General features: G+C 39.2%; 1 protein-coding gene across 4 annotated transcripts in view; it reads right to left on the bottom strand.

The window, feature by feature from the left end:
* Positions 1-6,958: 6,958 nt before the first annotated feature.
* The window catches only part of C2H5orf63 (chromosome 2 C5orf63 homolog), a 33,585-nt gene continuing 13,180 nt past the window's right edge, over positions 6,959-27,363 (bottom strand). For all 4 annotated transcript variants that reach the window (XM_021662455.2, XM_021662456.2, XM_060377244.1 and 1 more), the window contains 2 exons: positions 24,972-25,028; positions 6,959-24,361 (listed from right to left, as the gene is read on the bottom strand). In XM_021662455.2, the coding sequence (XP_021518130.1) occupies positions 24,182-24,361; positions 24,972-25,028 (237 nt within the window). In that variant the 3' untranslated portion in view covers positions 6,959-24,181. The remainder of the gene's footprint in view (positions 24,362-24,971; positions 25,029-27,363) is intronic.

Raw genomic sequence — 27,363 nt, 5'->3', positions numbered from 1 at the left:
AATCACTGGCTGATGACTCCACAAAACGTTGCACTCATATTAGCTACTGAGGGTGAACTAACAAACATTTCCTTTTGTAAATAAGAAACACATAGCTTCGTGTTAGTTTTTCATTTCTTTTATCTATAGATATATCTGCCCGTGGTTCCTAGATTAATTATGTATCTCAGTTTCTCTTAAAGAAGGAATAGTGTCTTTGTTAGGGCTTCTATTACTGTGACTTAAAAAAAAATGATCAAAGCAACTTGGGGAGGAAAAGTTGTTTTTTTTTTTTTTTCCATTTTACTGTTTATAGTTCATCCTCATGCTGAAGCCACTGAAGAATCATGTTTGCTGGCTTGCTTTGCTCATGGCTTGCTCAGCCTGTTTTTTGTTTGTGTTTTTTATTTATATTTATTTATTTTTATTTATTCACTTTACATCCTCATTGTAGCTCCCTCTTTTGCCTCATACTGATCCCATCCTCCCCCTCCCCTAGTCCTCAGAAAGGGAGCACCCTCTTCCCCTACCAAATGACCCCAGCCTATCAAGTCTCATCAGGACTTGGCTGCATTCCCTTCCTCAGTGGCCTGGCAAATCAGCTTCTTTTCTTAACCATTCAAGATCACAGGCCAGTTGGTGGCACCAGCCATAATGGCCTGAGCCCTCCTGTATCAACCACTAAGAAAATACCTCCCAGGCTTGCCTACAGGTTGATCCTATCTAGGTAGTTTTTCAATTAAGATTCCTTCTCAAATGGCCCTAACTTGTGCCAAATTAACATTAAAAACTAGCCCGCACAGATGGCAAGGAAAAGACAGCCCATTTGCACGATTTTCATATTACCACACCATCTTTTTAAAATATTTTTATTTTGAGATTAAAATTTATACATTTCCCCTTCCCTTTCCTCCCTCTAAACCTTCCTGTATACTCACTCCTCCCTGCTCTCTTTCAAATTCATGACCTCTTTTTTCACTAATCATATGCATATTCACATACAGGAATATACATCTACATTCCTAAATATAATGTGTTGACACTATTTAATGAGTTTGTAGATTTATTTATTTATTTATTTTTGTAGTTTTTCAGGGCTGGTCATTTGACACAGGACAACCAATTGGTTCCATAGCATCTTTTATTTTTATTATATGTATTTTTATTTTCCTTTTACTGTATGCAGTTTCTGCAAGAGCCTATCAATTGGACACAAGACAGATCATTCCTTTTAGTTGCTAGCTCCCATGATTATCTATTGAGTTTGGGTTGTCCTGATATTCTAGGAGGGGAAACAGATCTTTTACTGCTTCAAGAACTTAGGCTAACAATGTCTATAGGGTAGAAAAAGAAAACCCTGGAAGTCTGGATGTGAAAGTCATTCTTCTAGCCTATTTCGTGATTTCTTTCACTCAGAGGGCTGAGGAAGTTTGAGGAATAGCTTACGGATGAGAAAAGTGGTAGAGCTGGGCTGGATGGCAGATCTACTTTTAGCCTTTTGAGAATTCACACTGATTTTAAGATGCACTAATTTGCATTTTTACTATCACTGAATGGGGGTTCACCTTTGCCCACATCCTAGCCAGCATTTGTTGTCACTTTGTCTTGATGGTTTTAGCCATTCCCCTAGGGTCAGATGAAAGCACAAAGAAATTTTAATGTGCATTTTTCTAATTCCTAAGGATGTTGAACACTCTTGAAGATATTTTTCTCGGCCATTTTTATTTTTTCTTCTGAGAACCCATTTTTAAATTGTTTTTTTCCCTTGAATTTTTAAAAAAAGTCCATTATATAATCTGAATAGTAATTCCCTCAAATGATGAGCTGCAAAGGTTATTTCCCACTCTGTAGGTTTTATTTTCACTCTATTGTTTTTTTGTTTTTTATACTGCAGAACTGTTCTATGATATCTGCTTTGTCTGTCGTTGGCCTTAATTCCTATGGAAATGGAAGTCCTAGTCTGAAAGTCCTTTCCTATATCTTGTAGGTACTATCTGTTTTCCTCTAGATGTCTCAGCATTTCATGTTTCCCATTGACATCTTGACCCATATATATATATATATATATATATATATATATATGGGGTAAAAATGCTCCCAAGAGCCTAAGGCCAGCGCTTAGGAAGGAATTCATGTCTGGTACCATTTCCAACTACCTGTGGTTACTGAGTGTTCCTGATCCTAAAAGGAGCCTACTATGCCATTTTCCTAAACCAGTACAATTTCTAACTTTATTCTAAATGTACTTATCCTTATGCCCACAGAGAAGTGTACCTCTTACCCCTCATCAGAGCTTTTTGCAGTGGTTGGAGACTATTATGGACATCCACAATTGGTCGAAATATAGAGAAAAACTGACCATTGGATGCTCAATCCCAACTGACACATCTACATCACAAATCCTACACCTAAGGTTTGGGGAACATTGTAGAAGAGGGGGCGGAAAAGTGGGAAAAATCGAGGACCAAAATATGAGATTGTGAGTTCTATATAAGACAGGGAGCTGTACCTTTCAAGTCTCAACAATATGGTGTCTACACAAGACCTGGACAATGACAATACAGGTTAACATGAAGATGTTCAGGGAGGATCTCATAAAGATCCCTATCTGATCCCTACCTTCAGATGAAAAATCACAGGCAATTAGTGGCTGCTGACAGTGGCATCAGTCTTCTTCAGGGACCAGCCTCCTCATAAGTTATCCAATCCGAAGCAGTCAGCCTTAAACACACACACACACACACACACATACACACACACACACATATGAGCAACACTAAATGGACTCAACAGGCTACATACATACGCACACACACATATACACACACATTTAACAATAACTAATAAGTCATGAATTTGAGCGGTACTGGGGAGGGCACAGGAGGAGCTGGCAGAGGAGTGGAAATAATGTAAATACAGAACTCTTGTACAAAAATTCTAGAAACCTATTTTAAAAAGAATGAGAGGAATCAGAACCATGGATGCAAGATTTTTCCATTGTGGATGTAGAGCAAATTTTTAGGCACTGCCATCCCTCTTTGACAAGCTACACTTTAGAGCTTTTCAATAGGCTATGATGGGTAAGAGCCATGAGTTCCAATCTGAACAGCTGTCATGGGGAGTGCTTCTGGCAGTCACTTAACCTTTGTTTACCCTTTCTTCCTTGGCTGTAAAGCAGCTGGCAGAATTGTCCTACTGTGTTTAGCTGCTCAAGGGGGACCCCATGACAATGGTTACTATGCACTGCAAGTGCTTTGCATTTATAGTAGTACTGACTGCTGAAAAGGGGAAAAATGTGAGGTTGAAATGGGGAACTAGTGTGCTCTGGACAATTGCCTACATATGCAATTTTTATCTATTTAGATCTCATTGGACTCTTGTCCTATAAATGGAAATGAGGAGAAAGGGCCATTTGCCATCCTCTTTGATTGCCAAGTGTTTCCAAAGATGTTCAGGAGAATACATACTGTGTTGGTTAGATTTTTGTCATCACAAGCTAGCGTCATCTGAGAAGAGGGAACCTCAATTGAGAAACTGCCTCCATCAGGCTGGCCTGTAAGCAAGCCACCATGACAGTGTCTTGATTGATGATTGTCGTGGGAGGTGGCCAGTGCCATGCCTGGACAGGTGGTCCTGGGGTGTATAAGAACACAAACTGAACAAGCCATGGGGAGCAAATCAGTAAGTAGTGTTCCTCTATGGTTTCTACTTCAGGTGCTGCCTTGACTTCCCTCAGTGTATTGTTACTTGAGATATGTCTTTCCTCCCCAGGTTGAGATAGGATTTCTCTTCGTAGCCCTGCTGTCCTGGATTTACTCCGTACGTTATGCTGGCCTTGAACTCAGAGAGCTCTGCCTACCTCAACCTCCTGAGTGCTGGGATAAAGGTGTGCACCACCATCCGGCCATAGTCTTTATTACTGCAAGTGAAGAGCAGACTAAGACACTATAGGGACTGGCAGGAGGGCTCAGCAGGGAAGAGTTGTTGCACAGCCTGACAATTTGAGTTTGATCCCTAGAGAAGTAGGAGAGTACCCACTCCACAAAGTTGGCACATGTAAAATGGCCATTCATCTCACACCACACCTCACCATGAGCTTGTGTGCGTACACAAACAGACAGACAGACACACACACACACACACACGTGTGCTAAAAGGAGATAATGCATAATCAAAATGGAAAGAGTTGAAGCAGAGCTAGAGTTGAAAAATTTGCTTAAGTAAAGACTGTTTCCCACAAATCTTCCATTTCCACCATTTCTTTCAACATAGATTTACTTTGAAAATTGTTTGCACTTTTTAAAGGACCACCCACAGGATCTTGCAAAGAAATGAGGAAACTTCTAAATTCCTGCCAGAATCTATAGACTCTAACAGAAGCATTGCTTGGGAATCAATCTGAAACCTTCAACAGGTCATTGATTCATTAATGCTTTCCCATGTGTAACAATCTAGCAATATTTCTGACCAATTTCACACAGATGAGAGGGATAATTAATGATAAAGCAGTCTGAAATAATAGCTTCTGCACAGACAAGGTGTTTTTGGAAAAGTGAAGTATGGTGTTGGTTTGTGTACATCAACTAGGAGATATTTTGTAAGAGATTTTGATGGCACAGCATCTTCAGCCAGTGTGTCACCACCCACAAAACAATGCAGTCTTCTCTTCCTTGGATGTCAAAGCAACTTCTCCATTTGAGAATTAGGTTGGGACAGGTCCAACCACGATAAAATGTGCTAACAGAAATGGGTAGGGAAGAGCAGTTTTTGTTCCACAAAAACTTGATTTCAACATACATTCTCAGAAGAAAAACTATGTTGAATTTCTTAAAAATTTATACCACTGAGGACAAGCCTGATGGAAGACTGTAATCTTGAAAAATTATGGTCTGGTATCAAATGACACAAGCTGGTCAGGAATATACCAGAGGAAATTCAAAACAACAGACTATTCCCATTCATTCATAATGGGAAACTAGGCTTAGTGGCCCACACGTTTAATCCCAGCAGTGGGGAGGTGGAGGCAGTTGGATCTCTGTCCATTTGACGCTGGGCTGGTCTACATAGTAAGTCTCAGGACAGCTACACAGTGAGACCCTGTTGCAAAAGAAACAAACAAAAACAAAAAAAACTTCATAATGAAATGGGCAACCTTGAGGAATTAGGCAACCATTGAGAAAGGGAGAACCACATGTTCAGGGTGGAGATGGGAGTGGGGTGGGGAACTGACTCCATTGTGGCATTCTCCAGAGTTACAGAAGCAATGGGATCTATGCTTGCATACACAGAAAGAAACCCACTATGGGGAAGTGACTCAGTTATGGAGGCCAAGAAGTCCTGTATCTGTTGTCTGTAAGTTGGAGACCTAGGAAAATCAGCAATTTAACTCTACTCCCTGATTAGAGATTAAAATTCAGGTGAGCTGGTGACATAGACCCTTGTTTGAAGTCAAGAAATGACTAGTGTTCTAGCTCAAGCAGGCAGGAAGCAAAAAAGGAATTCTTTTTGTGCTTTTCAAGCCTGCCCAGATTGGATGATGCTCACATTAGGAAGGGTAGTCTACTGAGTCCACCTATTCAAATGCTACCCTCATCTAGAAACCACTTTATTTCAGCTTCAATTGTACTCCATCATGCAGGAAAATCAGAGCAGGAACTCAAGGCAGGAATCTGTAGGCAGGAACTGAAGCAGAAACCAGAGAGGGACAGTGCTTACTGGCTTGTTCCCAAGGCTTGCTTAGCCTGCTTCTTATATACCTCAGGACCACCTGAGGTCCTGCCCAGGGACAGGTCTATCCACAGTGTGCTGGGCCTCCTACAGCAATCATTAATCAAGAAAATGTCCTAAAGCCTTGCTTATAGGTAATTGGATGGAACTATTTTCTCAAGTGACATTCCTCTTTTCAGATAATTGTAGCTTATGTCAAACTAACCAGGACACCACTGTAGAAAGATGCAGAAATAATGTTTAATCAGGCTATTATTATTAATCAGGCTTCATAAAATTGACACATAAAATTAACAATCATAAATATAATTAAAACACGAGGAATTTCTTGCTATGTGAAAAAGTCCTATTTTTTGGAAATCCCATTGCTGAGACTGGGAGTATGGAGGTGATTAGTTCACCATGTTTGCTTGTTATGAAGCTTGAGAGCCAGCACAGGACCAGGCTTATGGAAGGCCCTCTACTGATAATACTAAGTACTTACTCAATACCCTGTTCTACTTTAACCCTTTAACATGTAAGGACTCCCACAATCCTCATGACAGTCTGTCATATCACTGTCATCTCCCCTTCCTCAGAATCTCTATGTAAAGAACTATTCTAGGAATAAAGTAGGCCATATGCTCCAAAGCTCTTGATAGGAACTAATATAGGAAAAATATAGGAAGTTTTATTTTTCTACTTGCAACCTCTTGAACACATTAATAAAAAAATGACATAAAAAAACTAGCACTTCTCTGCTTCCATGTGAAAAGACCTAATTCATATGTTACCTGATTAGGATAACACATGGCAATGAGTGATTGGTAACACTTAAATCAGAAGGGAGCTAAAGAAGGCCATAGAAAACAAGTAGTACTTTAAAATCCAAGCCATTTCCAGGTCTCATTGTAAAGCTCCTAGAAATTTTAGGCTTCTGAAAATCTAAATTCATCACCCAGATTTTAGACTTAATGGGAGCTAGTTCCCTGGAGGCAACAGCATTCAAATAATAACTGGCCAGTCAAAGACTAAAAAGATGGATTAGCCCTTAGAAATGAATTGTATCATTAGTTACTATGAATACTCCAAATTATGACAGACTCACTGGTAAGTGTGCCAAGGAAAAGTAGCTGTGATCTATAATACACAAAATTGTTTATTACTCAGGAGAATCTAGGTACTAATGTGAATGGTACTGCATCTGTGAAATCCTGAAACCCACAAAGGATTTGAAGATATAAAGCCAAATAAAACATAATACAGAAGGAAATGATTTTGATTATGTAACATTTATATATAGCATCTCATTTTACAATTTTAAATTGCTTTTCAGTCATTGGTTTATTCTTCCTGCACACCTGGGGAGTATGCCTGTACTGTTATCCTCTGTTCATAGCAGAGGCGTCTGAGACTGAGGAGGCAAGGGGTTTTGTCCAAAAGCACAATAGAGGTAGGGTGAGAAATTGTTCAATCAGATGCCTATTCAATACTCTTCTTGGCAAGAGAGCAAAATCTGTGTGGTGGCAAGAGCACAAACACAAGTATCTTATGTGTGGCCTCTCTCTTATAGGAACTTGCATTCTGCTGGATTAGGAAGTGATCTGTCAATCAGGAGTTACTCAATGAGATAGGACCAAAAGTATAGAGGAGGAGGAAGGCAGAGTTTTCTAAGATTCCTGGAGACAGATTCAAAGCCACTGAGGGTTGGGTCAATTTTGACAAATGGGGGCTGTAGGATGTGGGAGTGACACTGAGACATGAAGCTGGACAAATAATTTAATACAATATGGGAGAATGTACAACTGTGGCAAAGCAATTATTGGAAAAAGACCAGAGGGTAGAAAAGAAACAGGTTTTCCAGGTCATTTAAGTGCCCTGGAAAACCCTATATATTTAAGATAAAATATATGGCTTTCAAGCCTGTGGGTGGGTTCTCAGGGGCTGGATTCAACTCATCTCCGATTTCTCTTATTTTCTCATTATATTAGATGATAATATATGCTTATTCTAAACTTCACATCCATCTAAAAAGATATGTATTTTTATTCTTTTATGTGTGCAAGTGTGCATGTCCACACATGTGTTTGCAGGTGCCTACAGAGGCCAGAAGAGAGCACTGTATCCCCTGGAGCAGGGATTACAGGCAACTGTGGGGGACACCATGAGATCATGTCCCTAATAACTGACAGACATGGGACTCAAAATCAGCACCCCAACTTTCCACTTAGGAAGAATAGGTGCAGGTGAAGAATATGCATTCACTCGGGATACCCAAAGAATAGCATGACCCCTTCCATAACGGAATATCTTTCCAGAAATAAAATAATGCCTTAATATTCAGGGTACTTTATATCTACATTAAGCTCCAGGGTAAACAGAAAGCTCATTTTCCTTTATTTTTTTCCTGCTCTACAAGTAAACAAATACCAGCATTTTGATGATATTCTTCTTGTGGGTATTGCATACATTCTGGTCTCAGCTTAGTCTTCCAACTAAGTCAGGATCTTTCTCAAAGACTGGTCATTTGACTCCCTAGCAAATGACCTAGTGTTCTTTGCACTGCTATCTAATCCATTTAACCTCTGCCTATCTTTGTTTGAACCTTTACCTCTCAAAAATAGCTCCCACCACCAGAACTTCAGTTATATGCTGTTGTTCTTCATCACTTTTACAGTTTAATCATATGGTTAATAATCATACATTAAACAAGAGGAATGTTATCATTAACCCAGAAATATTTTTGAATGAAAATATTGTTTACTTAAATCTTTGTACAAGGAAGAAAAGTTCCAAGTTTACTTAGATAACATAAAAATTAAAACAAAAACAAATTTATATTTGTCAAATAGGATGCTTTTCACTCTTCTGGTTTAGAGAAAAAGTTAAAAAAAAGTTATTAGCAATAACCAGTGAGGAAAGTCTCTCGAACAAATAGGAACCATAAATGATGGGTCAGACAACTAGGAAACTATCAAAATGGGGCCTTCTTCTTGTCTGTTAATTCTTTACTCCTGTATTTGGTTCAGCTCACATTATATGACCCAAGTTATCAGAATAGTTGAGGGTTTCTCCATGTTTCTTTTATTTTTTTTATTTTTAAAAAAGATTTATTTTATGTATACGAACACTCGGTTTTTCATGTATATCCAAAGGAGGGAATTAGATTCCATTATAGGTGGTTGTGAGCTACCATGTGGGTGCTGGGAATTGAACTCAGGATGTCTGGAAGAACAGCTGCTGAGCCATCTCTTTAGCCCTCATGTTTCTTTTAAAATAAGTTGAAAGAGAGAAAACAAAGTTAATGTGCAAAGATGATTAAATTTCATCTAGGAACTTGTTTCCCCTTCAGAGATGTGGTGAGAATGCATTAGGCCATAAACTTGTACCTGATGGTTATACAGTCTTAAAAGTGCCATGACCCTTTCCTCCAATTTCAATAAGAGCAGTGGGGTAGGACACAGGTGGCTACGTGTCACCGAGGAAGGTGATGTAATGAATACACCTCATGCTTAAGCTTGTAGATCTGTGAAGCAGAGAACACTTACCTTGACATACTGGAAAAACAGAAATTTGAGCAACTCAGAAGGAATCATCTAATCTATTATAAACATTTACATATCTTTACAAAGGGATGTAAATCCCTTCACACTTCTGAAGATTTTCCATATTAGTGGAAGAAAGTGTGAAAGATACTTAAATGAATCCCACAGAAGGCATAGATTAGCATTAGTATCTTCTGACTATCACAATGAAGTCTATGTGGCTCTTCCCCTAAAATGTTCAGCAGAAACTTCTGAGATCCTTAAAGACTACTTAGGTAGTCTTGAATTAATCTTATTTTAAAACAGTAGCTGAACATAATAGATAATTTCCCTAACCAATAAGGCTCACTTCACCAGGGCTCTCTGAATTCTGATCAGGGTCTAAAAGCTGTCACAGGGTGAAAAGTAAAAATAAAGTACATTTTAACTTGCCTGTTGCCAAAGGTTAGTCTAGGAGTCCCCATAAAACTGCCACATCATCCAACCAAATCCTGGGAGTCTCTGTGGGAGGCCCGTGGTCTTCAGAGTCACTGAATTACAGAAACACTGAGGCACCTCAAAGAACTCCCAAGAGCCTCCAAAGCAAGGGCTGGGATACTACCCATAGATATTAGAAATAAAAAATATTTATTATACAGAATTTAATTGCTACAAGTCTTGAAATTAACTGAAGAAGCCAACTGTCATCAGGAGTTCAACCTAAACCCCCAAGGACCCAAAGAGATAAGAGCAAGATCAAGATCAAATGGCCAAAAAAGGTCCTTACTCCTTTAGGCTCGTGGCTCAAATTAGCTAGAGTGGAGAGCCACAGAAACCATTTAATTGTGGATAAAACAGTATTCAAAGTGGACCTGGCCCTTTAAACTTTGACCTTTTCAGAGCATAATGTAGAATAATTTAAAAATCCAGGTTAAAATCCAGGTTTGTTTTCTGTCTTCTTTTTCCAAGAAGCTGAACATGCATAAATGAACTGTTAGTTGTGGGTCACCATATTTATAAAACCTACACTCATTCCCAGGTTACAGAGTCCTGTGTCCTCATTGTCACACAGTCCTATTGTGAAATGGAGGTGAAGGTCTCATTTGACCACATATTCTTTCTGTAACCTGGGAGAAATGAGGCAAAATGTTGCTCTGAAGAAGAGATGAGTAAAGAATACACTTTCCAGCTCAACATCAGGGGGTTAGTGGTATCAATTGAAGGACCTGTGTGAACATGCATAAATACTGTCTAAGAATAGTCTTTTCCAATGAGTGCATTTATAGGCATAATCTCTAGTTGCATCTTAAGTTGATACGAGATGGTTAGCAAACAGATTGCAGCTTCTTTCTGTACTTATTTACTGCATTGTCTTCTGTGACCATAGCTTGAGTCGGCTTGTTTTGGCAGTGTAGAAGGCCTATGTTGGTGTTGGGAAAGGATCTTTTCAAATGATAGCGCTTGCAGGGAGGCCTACTTAAGTGTTTCTTTCGGTATTTGTCTCATTTTAAAAGGCTGTGACTAGGACTTCATACCTGTCTAATTAGCAGCATGGAACATTTTTATGTTTGGTGGCTGCTTTATAGGCCTCCATTAGTCTCCACAGTACCCCTTGAGGGTAGGTCAGTATTACCACCTACAGTTTACATATGAGGAAATTTAAGACACAAAAGGATTATGTGATTTGTGCAGGGTCAGCCAGTATGTGAGTCTAGCTAATAAAAGATGACTGCAAACTTTTTCCAAATAAAAAGGGCTTACAAATGTGAGGCAGCCTTGGTGGTAGCATAATCTCAGGATGAGTAAAGTGCTGTCCAGGATCAGGATGCTTGCACTCTATAAAATGGAGTTTCTAAACTACAGGCTGGTTTTGAAACAGTCACTCTTGGCCATGAAATGTCTGAACATTTCTAAGAGCATATGAATATCTGGCCCTTACCCAGCCTCTAGACTCATAAGCAGGGGTATGGGAGCTTGGGGGTTGCAGGCAAAATTATCTGTACCTTGAAAAAGCCCCTGGTTGGGAGTTGGGGGAAGAGGTCTGATGCTTAGCCAGAATCAAGAATCACCACTCTAGAATCCAATTGTAAGCTAAGTCCAATCACAAAACACTGTGGTTCAATTCAGGGAAGGATGTCCGGTGTCTTTCCAGGCCTCTGTCCAACAAGATCATAATTATTATCAGCAAAGTAACCACATGCATGAAATAACTATGACAACCACATGCTGTCCCAGGAAGTCATGCAGACATTAAGGTTTATTTGAGAACCACCAGTCTTTGAGATTTATAATTTACTGGATTGGGTAACTATACTGATCCAGTCTTTAGTTATCATTTGGTTCACTTTAATGTTTTAACTCTAAGTACCTTGTGGTTTTTTTTTTTTTTCCACAATAGTCATGGGGAGAATCAATAATCCCTGATGATGTATCCTCCTGTCAGACATTTACTGAGCACCTGCTATGTGGAGATTACAGAATGAAAAATAGCTGTAGGTAAAACCAAATTAAGAAACAAACAAAACACCCTAGACTACTAAACTACACATATTAAATGATAATAAAAAGTAAAAACAAAGTGTTAGGTTGACATTCTTCATAACTGCTTAAAGTAGAAAGAACTCGAATGTCCATAATCTAGTAATGCATAAGTAAATACAATGAACTATCACTCAACAATGATGGAGGGGCTGCACATGCAACTTCATGGTAAGGTTACACACGCCTAGCATGTATGTGTAGGGTTTGATGCCAAGCACAAACCATCATCACCAAAAACCATATTAAGGTGGAATGGAGTATACATGGCATAACATGGGTAGGCCTGGAAGACATTCTAAATAAAAACAGCCACAAAGGAGTGTTTAAAAAAAAAAGACACAGGAATTATACGATTCCACTGATATAAAATGTCCAGAATAAGCAAATGTATGGTTACCTCAGGCTAGAAAAAGGAAAGGAAGAATATGAACTGACATCCAACAGACATGGGTTTTCTTTGAGAAGTGATGAAAAAAATCTTCAAAATTAATCTTCAAAATTAATAGTTGCACAAATGTATTGATTATACTAAAAACTTCTAAATTTTATACTTTGAATGGGCAAATCATGAAGTTTTGGAATATGTTTCAATAAGGGAGGGAGGAAAGGAGAGGGAGAAAGAGAGAGAGAGAGAGAAAATCCTGAAGAAAGGAGTGATTAATGCGGATTAGAAGAGTAGTAGGAAGTGCTGTGAAGGAAGGGGCATTTGAGCAGAGTCAAAAAGCGACTTTGAGAGGTGTACTGGGTAGAGTGAGTTATGCTCAAAGACACAAAAGTGGTGGGGCAAAGGCAAATTACCTGGAATAAATGGGATTTAGGACACATAATGGGGACTAGGTGGGGTCTAGATGACATCCTGAACTCCAGAATTTGGTTTTTTGGTTTTCTTTCTTTCTTTCTTTCTTTCTTTCTTTCTTTCTTTCTTTCTTTCTTTCTTTCTTTCTTTCTTTCTTTCTTTCCTTTCTTTCTTTTTCTTTCTTTCTTTCTCCTTTCTTTTTCTTTCTTTTCTCTTTCTTTCTTTCTTTCTTTCTTTCTTTCTTTCTCCTTTCTTTTTCTTTCTTTTCTCTTTCTTTCTTTCTTTCTTTCTTTCTTTCTTTCTTTCTTTCCTTTCTTTCTTTTTCTTTCTTTCTTTCTCCTTTCTTTTTCTTTCTTTTCTCTTTCTTTCTTTCTTTCTTTCTTTCTTTCTCCTTTCTTTTTCTTTCTTTTCTCTTTCTTTCTTTCTTTCTTTCTTTCTTTCTTTCTTTCTTTCTTTCCTTTCTTTCTTTTTCTTTCTTTCTTTCTCCTTTCTTTTTCTTTCTTTTCTCTTTCTTTCTTTCTTTCTTTCTTTCTTTCTTTCTTTCTTTCTTTCTTTCTTTCTTTCTTTTCTTTCATTCTTTCTTTCTTTTGGGGGTGGGGAAGGCCAGGGGAGTCATAAGCATTTATCAGCATCACCCTGGGTTTTCAAAGAATTTTTGGAGATGGACTATAGAGGGGGTGAGAGAGCAGTGAGAAAGGAAAACCATTTAGGAAGAAAGGTTATCGAAATGCTTGAGTGCTAGATGGAATGAAGGAAGCAGACAGGTGACTAGACAGTTAGGAAGTAGAATTATAAAGCCCATTGACATGGAAAGCAAGTGAAAAAGCACACGTGTTTACCTCACCATCCCAGACTACATAGGGGAGTGCATCCAGTTTGTTATTTAGGATAATCATAATATAAATTTTTTTCAGATGACACCCAGAAGCCAAACTGTAGCTGTTTAACACTTTGCTAAGATCTGATTGCAGAAACCCCTACATTTTTAAAGAAAGTTATGTGCATCATGCTTCAAGGGTGGATTGAAGAAGAAAACAGTATCCTACTAGTCTGTGAGCACTTCGAAAACAGGCCTTCCCTTGTTGATGAGCTGGTCATTTATGGCCTGTCCTAAATGACTAAGTATTTACTACTTACTCAGATAGCTTCCCTAGAAACACTTCCTTTGGTGTGAGTAGCCTGCATTTACTGCCTGGGAAACACCGCCCATCCACCACCCATGCTGCTACTTGGCTCAGGCCTCATCAACAGGTGTCCGTAAGTGTCATTTTTTGTTTTGTTTCTAATAAGGGTGCAGACTCTGAAAAGCACAGGCTGAGTGTATCACACATTTAACTTTCCCTTACAAGTGCTCAGCAGGGAAGAGCTGAAGCCTTGAAGTCTCATGGGTAAGGGAGACAAGGACTGCTGTTCCTCTTAATGGTGTAAGGCCTTAGCTGTGTTTTCCACCAGGAGTAGAGGCAGCCAGATCCTGAGCAACAACAGAAATCTCTTCTTCCAGTGAATGGTGGTATGCTCTCTGGGATCTACCTATTAAGTTTTCCTCTGTGGGCTTTGGAAGGTGTTGCAATGGCACTTGCCTGCTGTTTGTTGGATTTGAGAACAGTGTCCCTGAGAGATGCCTTAAGGGAGTTTACCAAGCAGGCTGCACCATTTACAACACAACAGTGAGACATGCTCACCTGAGCCTGTCAGCGAACAAGGATTACAAGTCATTTTCAATGACAGCTGTTAGTACAGCTAATGACAGCACTCTCCTGTGATTAGAATATAAGTAGTCACCTTTGAGGGCTCACATCGCAGGTTCAAACAGGGGAGTCTCGGGTAAGGAATGGGCTTCTTCCTACCAAAGACAGCTGTGGGAATGAAGGGAACAAAGACCATAAGAGTCAGATAAAGGTTTATTTAACATGGCACTGGTATGGATATGTGGAATGGGTTAGTTAAAATGGCTGCTACTGGCTATGTGGGGAATCATGAGTAAACAATTAACTTGACTGTCATGTAATTTGTTATGTAACTAGTTTTGGCAAGAGGCCTCTTTTGTATGATTTTTGCATAAATGTCCTTGGTCCCAAGAACACATTGTTTTGTTTTGTTTTTTTCAACTGTTGTATCAGCCAATGGCTTGGCCATCTTTAAGTTCTCAGCTATCTGGGACCCTCAATCTCTTTCTCCTCTTAGTCCCAGCTCAAGTTTCGTCAGGGAGAACCTCAAGTGTTATTTTCCATTGCCTCTGCATAGTTCTGTGATTTGCTCATGTTAAGGGCTTGGTATATTGGGAATTTTTAAGGGGTGGATCTTTTAAGGGGTGGGGCCTAGTGGAAGGGAGGTAAGTCACTGGGGTTGTGCTCTTGGGAAGGATATTAGGAACTTGGACTCGGCCTGCATTTTTCCTTCCTGGTTACCATGAGGTGAGAACTTTGCTATGCATAACCTTGTCATGGGCCCAAATGCAGCACAGTCAACTGACAATGTATTGAAAGCTTCAAAATTATAAGCCAAAATTAGCTTTTTCTCCTTTAAGTGTATTATTTCAGACAGGACATCACCGTAACAGAAAGCTGACTAGCATACTCATCTTTGGATTGGCCTCTTCTTTGCCAGTTAGTTACCTGTTTACTTGAGCCAGGGTTTTACTATATTACCACTGGCTGGTCTGGAACTCAGATCTACATGCCTCTGCTTCCCGCGTGCTGGGATTAAAAGCTTGCACACAGGACAGAGCACCTTTTTTTGGTGTAAACTTGTCTCCAGTGTGAGGTGTGCACAAAGCCCCTAGGAATCAGAGGAGGTCAAGACACTGGGTTACAGTCTGAATGTGAACTGTCCCCACAGGCATATGTGTTTGAGTACAGGGTCCCCAGATGTCAGTGCTATTTTGGGAGGTTGTGGACACTTTCCGGGAGGTGGGGCCTCGCCAGGTCTTATGTGTTACAGCCTAGCCGCACGTGTCCTTGCTTCCTGATCTACTGAAATGTAAGAAGCCTGCCCCAGTTCCTGTGTGGTTGGAGGCACTTAGCCATGTCTTCCTGAGTTAAATCCTTCCTCCTCTGCTTTCTTCAGGTGTCTGGGCACTGATGGAAAGAGCAACTAATACCTCTGCAATCATCCTGTCTATTGTGTCTCTCATTTGGAGGATTTCCCTCTTTTTTTTTGGGACCACTGACTTAGACACCAAAAATAAGCAAACCATCAAACAAACAAATAAATACATAAAATTAAAATCCCCTTTGTCAATCTGAAGTTTCAGAGGACATTTCCTGACCAGAATCAGAAAAAGCCTATAATAGCCTATGCTGAACATGCCTTACTGAAACCCACAATTATGTTCCTATGGCCATCACAATACTATTCTAACTGGGTAAGGCATGTTCTCTAATCTGATAGTGCTGTGTCAGTGATTAAAAAAAAAAAAAATCACACGGAAAGACTCCTTTCCAAGGCTTGAAGAGTTATCTTTTGTAGAGAGCAAAAAAGTCAGAGCATTAAAAAGATATCAATGAAAAATGATCATGCCTTGTGAACAGAAGGAACCAGTCCTCATTCCAAAATAATGGTGAAGACTTAGAAGGATTGCAAATCCATGGTTCAAAGATGATGACTTGATAACAGCATGCCAGTGGGGCTATCAGACCCTTGACTGCTCCCTTATGGTGAGACAATGTCTCTATTTAAATGAACATCTTGTATTAAGTGTTTAAAGCTCCCTTCTTTTCTCCTCCCCATTATTTAGGTTTTTTTTTTTTTTCAATTGTTCAGCATAACTAAAGAGTCTTAAGCAGGGAATTGCACATAATTACAGGTTCTGCACCAGTGGCAAAGTGATGTTTCTTAAGTATTCAAAATCATCAACTTTACTCTTTTTCCCTCCACTGGACAATTTAGTTAAAATGGCAATAGTGTCCTCTATTACAGTTGAAGGCATCATTTGGCCTCACTCTGTGCAGATTACAAAACATCTATACAATATACACTCTATGTATGAACAGAAAATACCACTATACATACATAGGGTAAGAGGTGAACATGTGAACTAAGTTTTACCTATTAATAAGGTGAGGAGATTTAGGACTGTCTAATTCAAAGTCCCTGACAACGTTAGACAGGTGGTGGCTTGCATCTTCCAGCTGGGAGGTTACCTTGTGCTGTTGGGGGAGAATCCTGCAGCACTGCTACCCTCTTCACCTTTTCTCTATTTCTGCCTTTGAGAAATCTGATACTGCTAAAATCCCTAACTTGAAAATGCTTCACAGAGAAGGATCCTTGCCAAATTCAGGGATCTTGCTAGTTTGCAAGGCAAGAGATGTCATGCAGAACAGAAGACTGATATTACAAGTCAGTAGTCACAATGGGAATAAATCCTCCAATCAGTATGCTCCAAATATCTTAATTTCTCCAACCTTCAGAGGGGCACTGACTTTGAGAATAAATTTACAAAGTACTATTAGATGGGCTATAGTTAAATCTCAGCTCCTCTGGCAGTTCTTTCCCAACCTTTTTCTTTTCCTTTCCCCTTCTTCCCAAACCCTTTCTCTTCTCTACATTAAATTCATAACAAAGAACACAGAGCAATGCTTTACTTGCCAGTCCAAGAAATAAGCTTTTCTGTGTAGAAGAGCCTCCCAACTGATAGCTTAGTGCCATTATGTATTTGGACATTTTTGAGTCATTGTTTTCATTTACTTATTTCTCTCTGCATATGCGCACATGTGTGTCATGCCTATGGAAGTCAAAAGACAAACTGCGGGAATTGGTTTTCTCCTTCTGCCCTGTGGGTTCTGGGACTTGAACTCAGGTGACCAGGCTTGGTGGCAAGCACTTTTAGCCACTGAGACATCTTGCTACCTCTTTACCCATTACGTTTTACCCTTTTATTTATTTTGTGCATGCATGCATACATGTGTAGAAACCAGAGGAGAGCCTGTGGGAATTGCTTCTCTCCTACTGTGTGAGTCCCAGATAGTGAATTTAGGTCACTAGGCTTGGCAGCAAGTGCCTTTATCCACAGCCATGTCACTGCTCTCTTTATTTCATTTTTGAGAGAGTTCTAAAAATAGAATTGTTCCTCTTGCCTCAGTGGCCACAGGATGGGTTGACTTTGTGGTGTGGACTCAGGATGGCTGGGGTCTCCTGCATAACAGAGTCCTGCACTGCAACCTGGGTTCTGGAGGGGAGTTACAACATGTTGATGCACATGAGTAGCTTAATTTGGTCACAGACTCAACCTGCCTTTAACTCATATTGTCTCTACATCCTGCTGTTAGAGAAGCACTCAAGAGTCTCTATTGTTATCAACCTACCCCATTTCTATGGACAGAAAATATTCTGTCACTCATACCTCATACAAAACGTTTCAATATGAAAAGGGTGTGCTTCTCACTCTCATATGGGACCTTGGCTGGACCTGTTCTATTTTGTTGACAGGCATTGCATTCAGTGTTGCTATTCTATTGTTGTATGACTCTAATATTTCTCCTCTTGCCTGAAGGTTTACATCTCAGGTTTTCCAATTCAGAAGGTTGCCTACGGTAGTCATCTTCTTTGAACCAGAAGGGTAGCGAAATGCCAATTATCAGTGCCTAAACTAAACTGACTGAAGGCCAGTCTTTGCTGGCTCTGCCCGCAAGGTCAACATATATTTCTGCATTCATAAACAGAAGATCTGTGGCAGGTACTTAGGGTCACAGTGTAACGTATCCTGGTCTCCAGGGTGAACAAGAGCCATGTATCTGTGGATCAAGAAGGGTTATGGTTTACTTTCCAGAGTTAGGGCCACCATGGGATTCCTGAACTCTACTGTTAGGCACTAACCTTTACCAAGATAGGCTGGAGATGAAGGCGGCCTATTATCCTGATACTGCCTGGGATGACAGAGATAATTTTCAGATGTTTTCTGAATACTTTTTCTTAGAGGCTCAAACAAGGTATTTGTGGAAACTTTCTAGGAGATGGATATGTTTTAGATTATTGACTCATTCTACTGTAATTCTTCTATTCTACCTCTTCCTTCTTACAAAAACTGTTCTTACAATGTCAACTGCATCTACTTCCTATTGCTATGGTAACAACTGAGCACATTTTTGGTGGTTTAAAGGAACAGAAATGTATTGTCATATAATGCTTATTACTTTTTTTTTTATTGATGTGATAACATACTATGACCCCAAACAACTTACAGAAAAATTTCTTTTGGATTATGGTCCCAGAGGGGCTATCCATATGGTGAGGAAGACATGACAGCAGGCAGCTAGAATAGGAGACTGAGAGATCACATCTCAAACACATACAGGAAGCAGAAAGAGTGCAAGTACAAAGTAGAACAAGGCTGTAACACCCTCCCCACCACCTTCCCTCAGTGATATACCTTCCCTAACAAGGCTGTACCTAAAGGTCCCATTACTTCCCAAACAGCACCACCAAATACATGAGCCCATCGACGTTTTTTATTCAAACCACTTCTGTAATCTGGAAGTCAAAAATAACTTGCAGTGGTTCCGAAGTGTCATCAAGGATGTTCACACTGAAGGCTCTATATTAGTGGTTCTCAACCTGTAACACTGTGACCCTTTAATCCAGTTCCTCATGTTATGGTGACCCTCACCCATAAAATCATTTTGTTGCTACTTCATAATATTTTTGCTAGTGTTATTAACCATAATGCAAATATCTGTGCTTCCTGATGGTCTTAGGTAACCCTGTCAAAGTGTTCACGACCCCCAGGTTGAGAACCACTGTTCCAGGACACTACTGTTGACCTTTTGCATTGTCTACCATCCAGAAGTCACTAAGATTCCTAAGCCTATGACTTCTTTCTTCTATCAGGGTAACCTCTTGCTTCTATTGCCTCATTTCATTCTACAAGCAAATCTCCCATCTCCCTCTTATAGAGACATGATATTAAGCGTGGATAATAGGATTTCTCCATGTTGAGAGTCACCACACTTTCTTCTCACTATAAGTAACATTCCCAAGTCCGGGAACAAGGACCCAAATATCTTGGGGAATATTTGGTTTATGGTAGCACTAATTTCCTCATTTCAAATCTGAAGTTTCTTCAGTCCCTGTCCTAAATTTCTTGATATTTAAAGCTATTGGTACTGTGGGAAAGGCCTTTTTCTGAGGAGACAGTTATGTTTCCACTGATGTGGTACTTTTCCTTCTTGACTACAAGCCCCTGGGAGAAGGACTTCTGTATCAGCTTTGGTGTGCTAGCCCTGGTGCTTGGAACAGTTGGTGGTGTTATCAAATCATACCTATCATATAACAGAAAATGGACAAGCTCCTACCGTTTCCAGTTCTGTCATCTCTCATTCATCCCTGGCAAAAGCCTCTATTTTTGTGTATACTCCATGACTTACCCGCTCACTTCCCTCATAATATGCCAAGTGGATGAAATTCCAACCAGACCCCTGTGGCTCTTAAATCTGAACTTCAAACCTAGACCTGCAGTTTGCACTCTGGGCTGTAATCTGTACCTGGATGTCCTGCAGTACGGCAAATTCACCATGTTTAATTTTCCTTAGCCATCAAACACAACCAAAACCCAACTTTCTCATCTACCGTCTGTTTCAGGGAATAGGTAATAAAACCAGGTTTTATCCAACAGCCAAACCCCAAACACTGGCCAGCCCCCAAGCCCTTGTAGCTATGTTTCCCAAACTTCTCCCACCTTTCCAACAATCCAAACAGCCAAATATTAAGCTCTTGATAATATTTTTTTGCTGAACATTACAGTTCAAGTGTTTCCACAAAGTGGTATATAAACTAACTTACTGCACTGTCCCTCTTGACTTTTGATGAGTATACCAAAACAACACACTCTTAAATGTCTTGCATGAATGCCAGTTACTGATCACTATTGCCTGTCCTGCTTCCATTCTCTGATCAATGGAAGAGACCATGATTGTGAACTGCATGCTACATGACCTTGGTCACCAGAACCAACTGGGCCAGGGGCTGGCCTCTGTCTCAAAGGTGGCTTCTCCCATAGTTTCATTCACCCATCTTACAATTTTGGTGGCTGTTTTAAAAATGAGTAACATTTCTACTGAGATTTCAAAATAGAGAAGCTGAAAGGAGTTGGCCATAAGCCGCTCAGAGTATTGAACTGCTGAATAGAAATCTCATAAGGAATTATGGGCATGGGCAGGCTGCAGCTTTGCAAAGGAGATAGAGTGTATGAGCAGGGGAGCTGGGAGCCTGGAGAGAATGAAAGAAAAGGGAACCAGGGCGCTGTAAGGGGGCAGTGGTATCTGCCTCCCATTGTTTATAACAGCACACTGCATTGTAATTTCTGTTGTAGATGCCCATGAAGTCATTACATTATTAAACCAAAACCAACCCAAAACCCTCCCTTAAGTGAGTTCTGTTTTTTCAAATGAACTGTCCAAACAGTACTCCAGTAAGTTCTTACAACATTGCAATGAAGGATCTGTGAGGAAGAGACTGCATGACTATTCGAAAGCACCAACAGAAGACCCAAACTCCGCGTTCCTCCTGATCCTTCTTAAAGTCTTAGTTAAAGAGAGAAAAAAGGAAGGCTGCATCACTATGGGGGTATATGTGAGCTTATGGTATAAATCTTTACATAGGAACAAATAATTCTGTGAACATAATTTCAGACAAGTACCTTCTGCTACAAATATTACAGGAAAATGACTGCAAGAGGCATTCTGATACTTGTCAAGTGGCATAATCAAATTGCCCTTTAGATACCACATTTTTAGGTATGTGCCTTTCTCTTTACCAGCTAAGAGGACCAGAGGGATTGCTGAAGATTTCCAGGAATCTTTATCACATAACCAACTCTCTTTCAAATGAAAAGTAAATTTGTTGAAATTTATAAGTAAAAAAACATTAGGCCTACATAATCAATGCTCAGAATATGGAATAGCTATAGTGAGCTTATAATATTCATGATCTATCATAAAATAATATATACTAAAACATATATAATTAATTTTATACAAAAGGTATCTTATACCAGAGTTCTTTTATGCTTGGTCCACATTTGGTCAGGGAAGACAGACAATCACAGTTCTCTGAACAAACAAAACTATATAGCTCCTTCATGACAGCAAAGATGCTTGCCCTTGTCTCAAACGACTGCCTAAAACATAGTTAGACCACTGTATTCTTATTCAGGACATACATCCAGCTTTCTGATACCCTCACTGCCCTCTCTCTTACTAGAAGATGACCCCATACATTTAATTTAATGGAAACTAAGTGACAGCCCATTTTTTTTAAACTTTTTTTCCCCAACCCTCTCAATAGCCTCTCCTTAATCTCCCACAATTCTTGATGTGATCTAATAGTTTCTGGACATTCAATAATGACTTTAATGGCATTCAATAGTTTTTAAAAATGTCTTAGCCAATACCTTAGTTTGAATATCTTCTAAGTAAGTACTTTTTTTTTTTTTTTTTTTTTTTTTTGACAAAGGGTCTTACTATGTAGCTCTGGCTATCCTGGAGCTCACGAAGTAGAGGCTGACCTTGGACTCAAGAGAGGTTTGCCTGCTTTGCTTCCCGAGTGCTGGAAATAAAGGTGTGTACCACTGCATCCAGCCACATTGTAGAATTTTTGTTTAAAAAAACGTTTAGCGTTGAAACTATTCTGATGAAGCACTATTTTACCTTTAGTCTCTGCACTTCCTAGATACCATGACCACATGGTAATACTAAGCAGAATATTGCTTCAGAGGAGCCAAATTCCAGGCTTTATGTCCAAACCTACTGTTTGAGGGTCTGACTTGAAGTATTTGAATTCTCTGATCAGAAACTCACTGTCTAGGGCAGCAGTTCTTACTCAGGGTTAGAGATTCTCTGAGCTCATTGATTAGTGGCAGAACTCACTTCCTTGAAGTTATGACTAATATCTCCATTCTCCTGTTGGCTTTTGTCCCAAGAACTATTTACTTCCTAGAGACTTCCCCCAGTTTCTTGCTATGCGGACCCAAACAGGCAGTTCACAAGACAGACATTTTCTTGCTTCTAGGTTATCTAGAAATGACCTCTTTGACTTCTCTGAACCCCTCCTCCTTTGCCATTTAATATAACATAGCTACACCAAAAATGTTTCTACCCACACTCATAAAGGAGGGAGTTATACAAGGGTGAGGACACTGGGGTAATTCTAGAAGTTTGTGTACCACAGGGCTCAATGAATATAGTATCAGCATGTATAAACTATGAGCACTACTATTCAGTTGTAAGGCTTTTAAATTTTAATCTTTTAGACTTATTTATTTTACTCTAGGTATTATGTATATTTGATTGCATACATGGATATGCACCACGTGTGTGGCTATTGGAGTTATGAATGCTTGTGAACCAATATGTAGGTACTGGAAAATGAACCTGGGTCCTCTGGCTGAGCCACAAATGCTCTTAACTAGTGAACCATCTCTCCAGCCACTATAAGGCGTTTTAAAAAAAGTAACTTTGGAGGACTTACTCTGTGTTGAACCCACAGTGGCTGGAGTTGCTGTATTTGAACCACTACAGAAGTCCAGAGAACATTAGAAATGCCAGGGTTCTAGGCAAGACATAGCCCAGTGGCTAGGTGACTATGGACTAAGTCCCTCCATCTTCCTGAACTCTACATTCTTTCTCATATATAATGAATGTAAGGACAATGTCTAATGCTGGTGGGCTACAGTATTCTATAATTCTAAGACTAAATCACATCGAGCACTTACAGATTTCGTGGCTTATAATATCCAAACAGTTCACAGCAGAACTTCATAGGGATGTGATTTAAGAGAAAAAGACAGTTTTGTTTTTAAGTGATTCTATTCTGATGTTTGCCAAATCTGACAAAATATAAATAAGGTACAAAATCACATCTCTAACACTTTATATAAAATGTACTTTATGTTTAGATAGTACATATGTTCAGTTATGATTAAAATGAATTTTCCAAAGATACAAAAATTTGACAGTTACTATCTTATAATTAGTTGAATTAACTTAATTGATGATAACTTAAGACAGTCCTCAGTATTACACATCAATTCCATGGTGACATGTACAGCTGAGACTGTTATACACATACTGGAGGTTTAAGTCTCTTTTGTCTTTCTGAAAGTGAAGCCTTTTTGGCTAGGATAATTATTCTACTCTACTCAACAAAAGTGAACGCTAATTTTAAACAGGTATTGTTAAATTCTACTGAAATGGGCTGCATGCAGATGTATTCATTAAAACATCCCTTTATTGACTATGCACAGTTATTAACAATTCACATTCCACTTTAGTGAGTGGAAGAACATTTACTCCACTAAATTTAGGTTCCAGAGCTGCTTAGCAGCAGGACTGTGGAGCCTGCTTTATATTGGCACTGTCCAGTACTGTCTGCAGTCACAAAAAAAAGAGAGAAAAATTAACTCAACAACTAGATTTCTTCCTCCCTACAGCTTCCCCCTCCCTACAATGCAGTCCTCTTAGTTCACAAAATGCCTGTAAGCAAACTGTTCTCACATGGGTACTGCATCAACCAGAAGAGTAATGGCAAAATATTTATGTGATACCCTTGTAAGTGCTCTGGTGAAAGTGGCAAGGAAATCCGAGATCCTGGTCATACCCTCAGGCAGATGCCTTATGATAGTAAGGGTGAAAATCATGAGATGTCAGTTTGTCTCCAGCACCTGCTGCTCAAGTTTCAGAAGCTGTTTTTCAAGCTTTGAGGTATTTACTCGATGCATCATCAGAAACTGGCCATTCAAATGGAAAACGGGGATGTCAAATTTATACCTTTCATACCAAGTAGAATTTTCTGGAAGTGTGATGTCCACCTCCTGTAAAATAAACTAAAACACAGATAAGTTAAAACACTATTCTATAGACCATGGAGCAATGCAACAACTGCAATGATATGCCAACCACAGACTTCGTAAGGCTCACAGGTTTCCTCCTGTTTGTAGTAGGCCCATAGAAATCCAGTGGCCTAAATTTACAAAGCCTGGCAGGTTTCATTATGTTGTACTCTACATCCTGATTTCCCTACATTTTGGTTACATCTTCTCTATTCAGCAGTAGGGCTCTGCTCTGCTCCTGATGAAATAAAATATGTTCCATCTGGGAAGTTGCTTAGAAATCAGGACATAAGAATAGCCAAGCAACAATGGTTTGCTAAAGGAAAACACATCATGGAAGTTACAAAGTAAAAGCAATGGGACCAAAGTAAGCATGAACACTCTTGATAGTTAACTCTGGATTATAGTAAGAATCAGAACAAGAAAAAAAAAATAATCCAGTAGTATTCAGGTAATGAGTTTCATGGAAATCAGTAATAAACTCTCTGAGGAATAGAAACAAACTCTAAATGAAAATCCTTAAAGCTCTTTCCTAAAGAAAGGATCCAAACAGACACTTTATACAGTAAACTATACCCAAACCATCCGTATACATAAAAGTTACCCTGTCTTTATAAGGCTTGAGTACTTCTTTGGCTTCATCACAAAGTGGGCATGGATCCTACAGAAAGAACAAAAGATGTTAAACCCAAAGACAGATGTTTGGTATAACACCATCTCCCCTACCCAAGAAAAAACCAAACACACACCAGAAGCATGTTAATTTTAAAGGATAGTTTTCTACTAGGTTAATTGTACTGCTTTACTTCCAAAGCAAAACATAACCATAGAATCTCATAACTCACTACTATTGCATGATAGTTGGCTCTCTGCACTTTTTGGTTATTTTTATTTTCTCATATTTGTGTATATACCTATTGGCATGTATGTTTGTGCGTATATTACATATTCCTGATTTTTATCTGACCTGTCTACCTGGCTAAGGGCTCTGTACTTCCTGAGTGAGAAGCACCTTGGCCACCTCATAAAATTGACCTAAATGGTTGAAGTCTTTTCTTACTGGAGAGTACTGTTTTTCCTAATCACACCAAAAGAAAAATTCTAACAGGAAAGAGTGAAATAGTGACTCTTCTACCCCTAAAAGGAGGGAGAGAAAAAAATTCAATTCAGATGAATGACTGTAGCACTTTATCGTGTTTATTTTATTTTTTTTCTGGTTTAGTATTACAGGTATCCACAATGAACTAATGTTTTACCTGAAGCATAGGCAAATGCTAGGACCCACTGCTGTTTTACTCTTTAACTGCCTTGTAAGGAAGGTGGGAAGAACAGGTTGACAGTTATTAAAGGTCTCTTAGCCACTGTGCCTAAGAGTCTAGCCACAGGTTCTCTTATGTGAGCTGAAAACAGACTCAGCATTACTGTTGCTTGTGTAAAAGCTGCTTTTTAATGTATTAGGAAAAGATAAGCTATTACATAAAAGATAGGCCTTTTTTTTTTCAGCTTAATTCAGAGCATGCTTTGATATTTCTAGATCTTTTTGGCCAGGTCAGTTCATCAAATTGCTATTAGCATTAACAATAAACAGATGGTGGATAATTTGTCACTGTAAGACAATCATGCTAAAATTTTCTGAGGAAGTGTCAAAAGGTTAACATAAGAGCTTAAAAGAAAAGGCCAAACAAGAATGTGCCAAGTATAGATGTACCAAACATACTTCTTTTTGGTAGAGGCTTGAGAAGAGTATAGTACAGGTGTTTTACTTTTGAAAATCAGCTCCGTGGAAGTGCAGATTACTACTGCAAATACATCAGTATGTATCTGTGAAGAAGCTCATCTTGGAAAGGGTAAGTAAGGCCCATGGTTAAATATGGCCTTTCTGAGGATTCTCCACAGCACTTCTTATTCTTCTGTTCTTGAACTGTTTACTATCTAACACCCACCCCCCTTTCTTATAGCAAGAATTCTATAGTTTTGTTCCATAGGAACTATTCTTGTCATGTGGCTTATTCCATCTCTAAGCAAGAAAGGTGTAACACTTGACACAGGTCAAGCAATCAGGGCATCCTAACTCGATGCCTATGGTTGGCTCAGGGGTGGGCCAATCCGAGCCATAAATAACCCTAAGCCTTCTGCTGAGGCTCTATAGATATGTGAAATGTGAGATTGGGCTTGGGGTTACTGCAGTTATACATGAGAAGAACCAATATGAAGATGAATTTAACCTAGAATACAAAGCTGAAGATACTGGTAACCTTATTTCCTAAATCAAGCACTCAGCACTCCCTGGAACCAGAGGCCAAAACAACCCAGAAAACCTCTTGTTTTAAATTCAAACAGGAAAGTGCACTCTACTACTTGTCATAGATAAAGGACAAGTTCTTCACTTTTGTACTTCTTTTACTGGGCTGCACACTACTTGTATCTTATTATATACTTTACAGGGTTCAGTATATTAAGATGAATGGAATAGCGGATAAGATAATGGAATAATTTGTTTGATTATTTCCTGGAAAATGTTCTTGGATATCTCAACTGCTGTTGGAACCAAAAAACAGTGCCTGGTAATCATAGGCCAAGTAAGAACAGCTAGCTTTATGGGACTATTGTCTTGGATAATGGAATATTGTTGGGGGTTCAGATAAAGTCTTGCTATCTTCCTGCCTCACCCTGACTCCCAACTGCTGAGGGACAGAGGTGTGGACCATCACAACTGGCACACTTTGTTATCAGATAACTGTCATCAAAATTTAAATTGTCAAAAGAATAAAATCCATCAATAAAACCTATCAAAAAGACTTTCTGTTTGAATTGCTCTGCATAAAAACGTAACTTCTGATGTCACGTTTCTTTTTGATTATAAATTCCAGGACGTGATGTCAATTAGCAAAAAGATATTACTGGACTACAAATTAACAGGGTGAAAAACTTAAAAATTCTGAACCAAGGCTCAGTGGTTAAAACACAAGTACAAACTTGGGGACTGGAGTTCAGAT

This window comes from Meriones unguiculatus, chromosome 2, assembly GCF_030254825.1.
Source record: "Meriones unguiculatus strain TT.TT164.6M chromosome 2, Bangor_MerUng_6.1, whole genome shotgun sequence".
In the NCBI taxonomy this organism is placed as follows: domain Eukaryota; kingdom Metazoa; phylum Chordata; class Mammalia; order Rodentia; family Muridae; genus Meriones; species Meriones unguiculatus.
This window is presented reverse-complemented; position numbering and strand designations above follow the sequence as displayed.